We start from the raw sequence: 11,278 nt of genomic DNA on the forward strand, positions 1-11,278 counted from the left end.
CTCAGTCTGGGCGGCGGCGCCATCCTGCCCCGCCCACAGTCACCTGAGCAGCCGCTGTCCTCCGCCGGCTCTCCGTCCGACTCGCTGCAGGACGACGACGTGGACGACTTCAGACAGGTGCGGCTGCCTTTTTATTGCTCGCTTATTAAACGTATTGGTGGCTGTCCAACCCTCGAGGCTATTCATGATTATTTTTACGAAAATTTATTTCAGGAATTCCAATTATTTTCCCTTTAGAACAGTGTTAAATTTTTTTTTTTTTAAAGAAATTATTTTTGGGTGAAATGCTTTTTAATACATTTCTACGATAAATTATTAGAAGTTTGTACAATTCTTGAAAATTTAAGAAATTCTCAAATGTTCTTCAGGACATTGTAGCTTTTTTGTTTTTTACTTAATGTTGGTTTTTAAGAATTATTTTCAGCAATAAGTAAAGTTTTTTTTGGGGGGGGGGGTATTTTATTAGTTATTTTAAGAACATTTTAGGAAAAAGGTTTTGGGAAAATGTTTATGATTCATGAGAATTTTTGCAGCATTTTAATTATTTTGTTTTCAGAACAATGTTACGCAAAAAGATCAGATTTGTTAAAGAAATGTCTTAATACGTTTCTCAAGATAAATTCATTTGTAAGAATACATTTGTATGCATTCTCATAAATGCAATTCTTGAGAAAATCTTAGTTCTTTTAAAATTGTAGTTTTTTTTAATAATTTTCTTATTTAATTTGAATAATACACATTACTCAATCTTTTTAAGTATCTTTACAACAATCTTAAGATAAGAACATTCTTTGGAAAAAGTTTATGATGATTTTCAAGAAAATTCTTTTCAGAAATTTAAATTTTGTCTTTAAAACTGTTAAGCAAAAATATTATTTGGGGCAAAAAGCTTTTTAAGAAATCCGTTTCTTACGATAAATTCTTAGAAAAGCTTGTAAGACTGTTCATTAATGCAATTCTTAAATATTCTTCAGTATATTGTAATTTAAGTTGTTTTAAGTAGTGCTGTCAAATGATTAATTGTGTCCAAAATATAACTCTTTGTTTGCTTAATATATGTGTGTTCTGTGTATATATAAACACACACAGTATATATTTTGAAAATATTTACATGTATATATTTATATTCATACCATTTATATTTAATATATAAACGTAACATTTTTTTCTTAAAGTTTTTCACACACACCACACACACGTGTGTTACATATATGATGTAAATAAAAACTTTTATTTGGATTAATCATTTGTTTAAACATTGTGGTGGTTTTAAAAGAATATTTTTTTATAAATTTAATTTGAACAATTATTATTCTTAAGTATCTTTAGAGTAAAGAAGGTGATTGTTGTTAGTATGTGAGGTGTGGCCTGATCTGTGTCCCGTGTGTGTTCTCTCTGCGGTCAGAAGAGCGTTCTGGTGGACTCTCCGGTGTCTCTGTCCGTGTCTTCAGCTGTTATCTCCCTCTCTCTGTCGGAGCAGCCGGCCGTCCCAGCATCCTCTGCTGCTCCAGGACGGAAGGGAGTCGGCTTGAAGAAGGGCAAGAAGAAGAAAGACCCGAACGAGCCGCAGAAGCCCGTGTCTGCATACGCACTCTTCTTCAGAGACACGCAGGCTGCCATCAAGGGCCAGAACCCCAACGCCACCTTCGGAGAAGTGTCCAAGATCGTGGCCTCCATGTGGGACAGTCTGGGAGAAGAGCAGAAACAGGTACAGACCTGCGCTGCACAAACACCTCAGGCCGGTCCATACCAGATTTACTCTCATTATTCACCAGAATTCATCTTATCAGGGCTCTGGAATTTGATTCGAGTATTTTCCAGGTCTGCAAAAGTGTGGAAAAATGTGTTTCCAAACTTTTGCCACTTTTTATTTATTTAATATATAATACAAAATTAAGAATTTAATGAAAATTTGTTCTGTCAAATGAAAAATTGCATCCAAAATAAAAGTTTTTTTTGTTTGTGTACTATGTATATAAATACACACAGATACATGTATATATTTAAGATAAATGTCACATTTATATTGTGACGAGTCGGCTGCCTCCCCCCTGTCCATCATCACCACCCCGTCCCGTATTCGCCGCCCTTCACCAGGCTCCCGACAGGAGTGGGTGTGTGAGAGAGGAGGGGCGCTGAAACACGCAGGGCTGGCGGCGTGTGATGAGGCGCACCTGACGTGAATAGAGCCTCATCACCGCCGCCGTTTAAACGCCGAGCGCGCCTCTCCTCGGGAGACCGGTCTCTTCCCCGTGCATGCACGCTGGTGTCCTCGTGGGTCCAGGAAAGGGAGCGTAGAGGGAACTACCCGCCGCCGCCAGAGACGCGAGCGGCCGGACCCGCAGTCCGGCCGACACCGCACCCGCGATACGGCCGTCGGGCCAGGACGCCGGGCCGTGGAATCCCGTCGCGCACCCGGGGATCAAGGAGTTGGACGAAGCCGCCACAGAAGCCGCCGTCACCCGCGCCCCGGGACCTCCAGACGGGAGCGCGTGCGGCCGCCGGACTCCGCCCCTTACCTGGACCCTTCCCTCCTGAACACTGCCCTCCTTCACGAGCCCCGTAGCACAACGAGGACACCAGATCCCTGTTTATTTTGGACACTTTTCCCCCTTTGGACACTTTATTTTAATATTTTGTTTAATAAAAACCTCTCCGAGGCTTGACGCCACGCCCACTGTGTCTGTCGTTGGCTCCTCCCGCCACAATATATTAAATATATTTATGTATATATAATATAAATTATATGAATATAAATGTATATTAGTGGTCAAATCACGATTAATCGCATCCATTACATAATATGTACTGTATATTTTATGTGTATATATAAATACACACTCAGTATATATTTTGCAAATATTTACATGTATATACATTTATGTATTTATATTATATTTTACATTATATATAAATATATTTATCTTCTAACAATATTCTTAGCATCTTATGACATAGCCTCAAGGACCTTTGCAAAAATAATAAATAAAGACTTTTGTGTGCATGAAAAACCATTAAGCTTAGCATATAGGACGATGCACACTGAGCCAAATATTGCACCATCAGCTCATTTCACAGTGTTTTCTTGCCCTCCACAGAGTATGCGTTAAAGAGAGAAAGTTTAAACACTTTTTTTACAGTACCACTCTTTTTTTATAGACCCTTGAACTTGACAAATTTTGTTTGGTTTTCTGTGCCGCCACAGAGGATGGGTTAAATTGGACATTGTGCCTTGATATTAGAGGTAATGCAATAAGAAAAGCCAAATTTTGAGCAAGTAGATCTGTTAAATGATGTGCATCCATGCTCTCATTTTATTCATAGTGATGCACAAAGGAGATAATGTAATGCATAAGCATGCAACAACTTCCCATGTGAATAGTTTCTCGAGGGTTAAAGTTTATTTTGTGCTTGTAAAAGTCTGTTGTTTTTTTTTTACATTGTTTTTTTTATTTTAGGGACTCTGTATGTAATCACTTTGAATATTTATAGATGACTGTACTGTATACCAAATATAAAGCTGAAAATAATGCTCTTTGAACCATTTGCGTTAAATATGGTCTGAAAATCTACTGAGAGGTTTGGAAATTTGAGTCTGGAAAAGTTTTAAAATGGAAAATGGGTAGGAACCCTGTGTTACCAAACTCATTTCTGTATTTTAGAGAATTAAAATAATTAAATAGAATTAAATCAGTGTAGCCATTGAGTGTGTAGTAATTCAGTGAATATCTTCGATCATTTAGTCGGACGTTGAATTGGAAAGATGGGAAAATTAACTTCATTAATGGTGTAATGTATGTTTTAAAACAAAACAATGATAATGTAATTATTTTTTAATAATTATTCCCTCGTGTCGAAAACATTTGTCTAAAATCAGATCACTACATATACAAATTTTTTATAAATTGTTTTTCTTGTTCTTGTTCTTTTCTCACAATTATTTTTTTTTAAAGCAGTTCAAGACAAGAAATGGTATGTTTATAAATGACAAGCAAAAGAATGAATAAAATCAGCAGGACAAACAGAAAAATGAAGTAAATGGCTTGAATTATCAGCTCTCTTACTGTCAGAAAGGCTCTCGATAAATAAAATGTTGTTATTATTTAACAATACAGCAGTATGACATTCAAATAAATGTTCAGAATAATCATTAAATATGAAGTAAAACTACTTAATTGGCATAGAATTAATTGAATTGTTATTAGGTATTATGCAGTATAATTTTAATCAAATATTGAAATGAAAAATCATGTGTAATTTTTGTTGTATTGTTGTCAGTTACTCTTGTTTTTTCATTGCTAATGTTAATAATTTTTTTTATTAAAATGCATTGATCTTCCTATGACAATAGCAATAAACAAATAATAAATCATTAGATATGATTCATTAATGCTGACTCAAAGGCCTTTCGTTAAATTAACTGAACAGTACCTTTTTTTTGTGCTAATAAACTTAAAATAAAAATATAATGTAAAACCTGAAAATGATCCAAATAAATGTTTTCTGAAAATAATTCAATCATAAAACTATAAATGTGTAAAATAAAAACGATCAAAATAAACACGATCTAAAAACAAGTAAATTGCAAAAACTTAACATTTAAATTTATAATTATTTGTAAATAAATATTATCAAGCACTTTATAAAAATAAATAATAAAAATGTAAAGTTAAAATAAGTCATTGTAAAATAAAAGCAAACAAAATAAAGTAGTTTATAAAAACTTGTGTCTTTTCTTGTATGCTCTTGAACATTATTGGATTTGTTGGTCTTATTACATTTATTTGAATACCTCAACAGGATTTTGACTAAGTGCATTCGACTGATATACATGTTTTTCTCTCTCAGGTGTACAAGAGGAAGACAGAAGCTGCTAAGAAGGAGTATCTGAAAGCCCTGACAGCTTATAAAGCCAGTCAGCTGTCGCAGGTGAGCTTCAGACGGGCAGCAATAATCCATAATATTACCCATAATACTGCTTAACCAAATAATATTTAAAAGCATATTTAGAGCTGGTATTATCGTCCTTCTCGACTAGTCAAATCTGAACACAGCTCAGCGTTTACTACCTCTGGATGCAAAAGATGTATAGCACAGACCCGTAAATTGGCTGATGCTAAAGAATAAAATCACAATTATTGGCCAATATATGGGCCTTTTTTTTGTTTGGCTGATGTGTCTGGGAACTTTTATTTTGGCAGCGCTGAGAATGCCAGCTGTGCCACATCCAGTTTGATGCCGCGTCTTATTCCTGTCACATTCACTCTGTGCTTTATCTAAATTTATCACAACCTTGTCAGGGCTCCAGACTATCGTTTGAGAACAGTGCCACTAAGTTCTACAGATTCAAGGTTTATTTATTTGTCACATACACAGGGTATAACCAGCAGTGAAATGTAGGTAAATGTAGTAAATATAGATGATGACTCCAGGAGAACATGTGGTTCTTAAATATCATCAATATTTGAATTATATTCTAATTTAAAAGGCATCATTTATGTTAGGGTGAAAAAAAGCGTTTAGCTTCTCTCCTGAGGCCACAAGAGGGCGCATCTAGCAAAATATTACTAATGCACGTTTCTTCAAAGCAAAAGAAATTACAAGACTATCTTTGAAAAAAGTGCATAATGTTTAAATTAATCTTTATAAACCATATACAATTAATTAATTAATTAGCTTATACAATTAGAAACACAATAGCATCATGAATGTATGTATAGTTTAATACAAAGGACCGAAAACCAATTTACAAAGAGTACTTTGTCTATTTAGAAACATGAGATGCAGTGGGATGCAGATGTTTTTTTAAGTTGAACTTACGTTAATTTTACATGCTTTCCAAACATGCGGCTCTCTTGTGCGAGACGCGAGTGCAACGCTGATAGATGTCCCTCTAGAAAATGTGATAAATATGTGTTCTTTGTGAACGGCTTGGTTTCAGTTTTGACGTAAACATAATCTTCTCCGCATCGGTTCTCTTTTCCCGCAGTATTTTGAATGATCCAGTGGGTTCAGATGGATTAGCTGTGAAAAACATTAAAATGAAACGACACTTACATCGTCACAACTCGTGTATCACTGATAAGCTGCCTGACGCACACCTAAAATTCAAATGCAACGTTTTTGACAGCCCTAATTTCTAGAGTATGTTAAAGAGAAGCCTTGTTAATGTGGTGTTGTTTTTCTGCAGCAGCCGACTATTGAAGTGTTGGACGCTCCGGCGTCTCCTCCGGAACCGACTCCGCCCGTCACGCCGCCGCGCTCCTCCCGCATCCCGGTGCACGCCCCCGACAACAACACCATCACCAACATCTGCACCTCCAACATCATCCTGGACCTGCCGCAGGTGACCACGCGCTCGCGCACCGGCGCGCACAAACCACAGGCCCCGCCCCCCATCAACAAAATCCTCATCTCCAAGCAGCAGCTGCAGTCGCCACGTCAACCCCCGCCGCTCCAGCAGATGCAGAACACGCCCCCTCCCCCGCGCCTGCAGCAGATGCTGCATTCCCCGGCTCCGCCCCCTCTGCAGGCCAAACCGCGCGTCATCGCCACGGCGCCTCCGCCGCTGCAGATCAAGATCGTCCCGCTCGTGCAGAGCGGCGTGAGCGCGCCAATCATCGTAACCACCGCCGAGTCGCCAGCCGCCGAGCTGCTGCCCCCCGCTGCCATAGTAACGGACCTGTCGCCGATGGCAACAGAGGAGGTCGCTGAAGAAGGGGTGAGTGCGAAGATCTTGTTCTGAACGAAAATTCAGTTTTTCTGTTTTGTTGCTGAAGAAACTGTTGATGCAAACTAATAATAAATTAATGAAAATGTAAAATTTAAATAAATATATAGTTTATATAATATATATATTTACATTTAGCAATTTTGCAGACGCTTTTATCCGACTTACAATTGGGGAATACAAGAAGCGATTCATCTTGAAGAGGCAATCAGACAGAGGAAGTGCTCGTAACACCAAGTCTCAGTCATTGTTCAAATAAGTACAAGCTAGCAAGAGAAGGAGAGAAAGATAGAGGGAAAGATTAAGGTGTTTTTTTTTTTAGTTTAGGATGAAGTCAAGTAGTGCCGAAAGAGATGAGTTTTCAGTTGTTGCTTGAAGATCATTCCACCAGCCAGGAATGGTGAACGAGAATGTTCTGGAGAGTGATTTTGAGCCTCTCTGTGATGGTACCACAAGGCGTCGCTCACTAGCAGATCTCAAACTTCTGGAGGGGATGTAGGTTCGTAATAGTGAGTGGAAGTAGGAGGGTGCAGAGCCTGTGGTAGTTCTGTACGCAAGCATCAGTGACTTGAACTGGATGCGAGCTGCCACTGGTAGCCAGTGCAAGGAGATGAAGAGAGGTGTAACATGCGCTCTTTTGGGCTCGTTGAAGATCAGTCGTGCCGCTGCATTCTGAATAATTTGTAGAGGTTTGATTGTGTTTGATGGCAGACCAGCCAGAAGAGCATTGCAGTAGTCCAGTCTAGAAACGACAAGGGCCTGGACAAGAAGTTTTGCAGCATGTTTTGTCAGAAAGGGCCTGATCTTTCTGATGTCGTGTAGTGCAAACCTGCAGGATCGAGCAGTCTTTGCAATGTGCTCTTTGAAGGTCAGCTGGTCATCAAAGATTACACCAAGATTTCTGACCGAAGTTGATGGGGTAATCATTGATGAGCCGAACTGAATCGTGAAGTCATGCCGTAGATTTGGAGTGGCAGGGAAGACCAGAAGTTCCGTCTTTGCCAGGTTGAGCTGTAGGTGATGTTCTTTCATCCATGCCGAGATGTCCGCCAGGCAGCCTGAGATCCGTGCAGCTACCGTTGGGTCATCTGGTTGAAAAGAGAGATAGAGCTGTGTGTCATCGGCGTAGCAGTGATAGGAGAAGCCATGTGCATGTATGATGGGACCCAGTGATGTAGTGTATGTGGAGAAGAGGAGGGGTCCAAGAACCGATCCCTGAGGAACTCCAGTGACCAGTTGATTTGGATACCTCCCCTCCCCAGGCCACCCTGAAAGATCTACCGGTGAGATAGGATTCAAACCAGCGAAGTGGAATCCCAGTGATGCCCAGTGATGAGAGGGTAGACAGGAGAATCTGATGATTGACAGTGTCAAAAGTAGCAGAGAGATCCAGTAGAATGAGGACTGATGATTTGGAATTGGCCTTTTCAATTCGCAGGGCTTCAGTGACTGAGAGTAGCGCAGTCTCTGTTGAATGGCCACTCCTGAAACCTGACTGTTTAGCATCCAGTTTGTTGTACTGTGAAAGAAACCGTGAGAGCTGGCCTGTCTAGGTGAATGTTGAAATCGCCGAAGACTAAGAGTGGAGTGCCATCCTCCATGAAAGAGGACAGCAGTCCATCCAGCTCATCTAGGAAGGTAGCTAGAATTTGTCCAGGGGGACGGTAGATCACCACAATCTGGAATTTTATAGGAGCTGTTGCAGTAATGGCATGAGATTCAAATGAGTTGAGATTGCCTAGGGGAGAGTGGGTAGAGTATTTCCAATTATTTGAAATGAGCAGACCAGTGCCTCCACCCCGGCCAACTTGCCTTGGGCTGTGAGAGAAAGAGAAATTGTGAGAGAGCAGCTGGGGTTGCTGAGTCTTCTGGACGAATCCAGGTCTCAGTCAAGCCCAGGATGCTGAGTGTGGATTGTAAGGAAAAAGCAGAAATGAAGTCAGCTTTGTTGACAGCTGACTGGCAATTCCAGAGACCCACAGAGAAAGAAAGAGGTGCAGTGGAGGATGTAGAGAGAGTGCGCAGGTTAGCCGGGTTACGTAGCATATATATAATTTTTTTATTTTTTTTATTTATTATTATAATAGTTAATATATATAATGTCAAAAGATCAAGGGAATTTTGATTTCTCAGTTCATGACCCCTTTAAAATAAGAATAATCAAAGTCAAACCTTTACTAGATAAGATGAGCTTTTATTTTATAATGTGTGTGTGTGTGTGTGTGTGTGTGTGTGTGTGTGGGGTCATCAGATGGAGGTGGAGGTGACTGTGTCTCCGGCTCCAGACGCTCCTCCTGCAGATGCTCCCAGTGTGTGTGTCCGCGCCGGCTGCAACAACCCACCCATAGAGAGCAAAGACTGGGACCGAGAGTACTGCAGCAACGAGTGTGTGGCCACTCACTGCAGGTACACACACACACACACTCACACTTCAGATAACTGTTGCTCTGTATGCCAATACTGACAGTTTAATAATTGGGAAAAAGCTTTTTTTTATCCCCAAAGTTTGTCCGCTTGTAATTCAAGAAGTAATTAAGATCTCAATATCCTTTTGGATTATAGTTCTTAAACTTGTCTTTTTAATGTCTTCATTTTTAAGGCCCAATATGGCTCATTTCCAGATATTTTGGGATCTCGATGCAGCTCCATGTGCAAATTTGACACTTTTTCAATGTTTGAAAACTAATTCATATCGTCTTGTATGAGCACCGGTGTTCATTTGTGCTGTTACTGATGTTTGGTTTGATGTCTGCAGGGACGTGTTCATGGCCTGGTGCGCCATCAGAGGACAAAACTCAACCACCGTCACATAGAAACACAAGAACACGGATGAGACGGACAGACGTGTGTGTGTGTGTGTGTGGACACTGAACCCTCGGCGTGAATAAGAACAGCAGAAAGAAACTGTTAAACGCTGCTTCACATGCACAGACTGACATAGACAAGCAGCGGAAGTCTTGGGATTTCTAAAAATAAATAAATGTTTAGGTTGAAAAAATGAATATTTAAAGAGATCTTAGTAATGTAACTATATGAACGGATGGAGGTTATTTTTACCAGGTGTGTTTGTTCACAGCAGAAACGCATGTTATGTGAGTACAGAAACCTGTGCTTCAATCTGAAATATTTCCCAATGCAACAACACAGCTTTATTTTTGTACCTGCATAGAGGGTGTGTGTGTGAGAGAGTGTGTGTGTGTGTGAGAGTGTTTGTGAGTGTGTGAGACTGAGTACTAAACTGATTTTTAAGCTAATAATGCACAGACTGTTTTAAAATCATGACGTCACTTGTGTGAATATTCCTGATTTTGGCGCTTGCTTGATTTAATTTTGAACAAGGGCAAAAATTTCCATGGTAACTATGGTTACTGTTACAATAGAACTGTGGTATCTAAGGGCCACAAAATCAAAGCTTATTTTGCAAAACCGCTCTGTTTGATGCCATATTTATTGTGATTTTATTATGCTAAGAATTGTAGAATATATTTAATTTACATGAATGCGTTTGGCAGACGTTTTTATCCATTCATGCATTCCTTGGGAATCGAACCCGCGGCCTTTGTACTGTGGTCAGTTTGTGTAAAGGAGTGTTTTAATACCTTTTCCACTCAGATCTTACGGTGGATTAAAAACAAAGAGATTTTATTTTGGGGAAATGTACAGAAACAGACAATATACGTTTAACTGCTCATGAAGATGATGATTTTTCTTCTTTGACTTCTGTTATTGTGTTGAGTTTGAGTTGAATATACAATCAAATAAAAAAAAAAGAAATAAAACCGTGACGTTTATTACATTTGCTTTATTATTGGGAAGATTCTTCAGTTATAGCCTTTGTCACTTACTATGATTTTAAGGGGAAAAAACATATATAGATATTATTCAGGATCACATTTATGCGCTTATCTATGCGATTATTCAGTATTATATTTTGTAATATATGTTAGATAAAAAGTAAACAATGAATGATCTATGAGTACGTTTTATTAGGTGAAATTACTAAATTGTTTAGTATTTGAGATTGAGATTTTTTAATATAAATTACTGCATTTTAAATTATTTAAATTAGTATATTATTAATATAATTACTATTATTCATATGTTAAAACAATCTAACTAATCTAATTAAAATGCTAAAAAACAAATATATATATTTTTGTCCCAATAGGGCATACATTTCTCTAAAATCACAGAATTATTTATGTTTTTCTGTAAATGAATCACATTACAAAGGGGCCTTGGAGACGAGAAGCCTGCTTTAAAGCACATGGTGGTCAAAAGTAAAACATGCCTATTAATTTAGAGCTCTCACAGTGCAGTGTATTAGCACTTTAACATCATTTAGGTCATAAAATGTTCGTTTTTATTATCATTTTAATAACTTCGTATCAACGCGCTGCTTCTGCTCTGAGTCCACGTGCTCCGCTGGAGTTCGCGCGCTTTAGAGTGACACTGGATGGCGGGAAAAAGCCGTGCGCGCGGACGGGTGTCGGGGGCGGGGTTTGCGCGGGAGCGGAACGCAGCACGTGACCGTCAGGGCGGGATCTC

The 11,278-nt window shown here is 39.1% G+C and overlaps 1 protein-coding gene across 5 annotated transcripts in view; it reads left to right on the forward strand.

Annotated features, from left to right (window-relative positions):
- LOC306869343 (TOX high mobility group box family member 4-like) overlaps positions 1-10,523 on the forward strand; it is a 14,573-nt gene extending 4,050 nt beyond the window's left edge. For 3 of the 5 annotated variants that reach the window (XM_079416064.1, XM_079416065.1, XM_079416063.1), the window contains exons 3-8: positions 1-117; positions 1,406-1,708; positions 4,849-4,929; positions 6,191-6,721; positions 8,982-9,136; positions 9,486-10,486. The exon at positions 1-117 is cut by the window's left edge and continues 144 nt beyond it. In XM_079416064.1, coding sequence (XP_079272190.1) covers positions 1-117; positions 1,406-1,708; positions 4,849-4,929; positions 6,191-6,721; positions 8,982-9,136; positions 9,486-9,543 — 1,245 coding nt within the window. In that variant the 3' untranslated portion in view covers positions 9,544-10,486. Of the gene's footprint in view, positions 118-1,405; positions 1,709-4,848; positions 4,930-6,190; positions 6,722-8,981; positions 9,137-9,485 lie in introns of all 5 variants that reach the window. The other 2 variants (XM_079416062.1, XM_079416061.1) reach the window with 2 other exon arrangements.
- Positions 10,524-11,278: the final 755 nt, after the last annotated feature.

The sequence above is a fragment of the Barbus barbus genome, assembly GCF_936440315.1.
Source record: "Barbus barbus genome assembly, chromosome: 1".
NCBI lineage: Eukaryota > Metazoa > Chordata > Actinopteri > Cypriniformes > Cyprinidae > Barbus > Barbus barbus.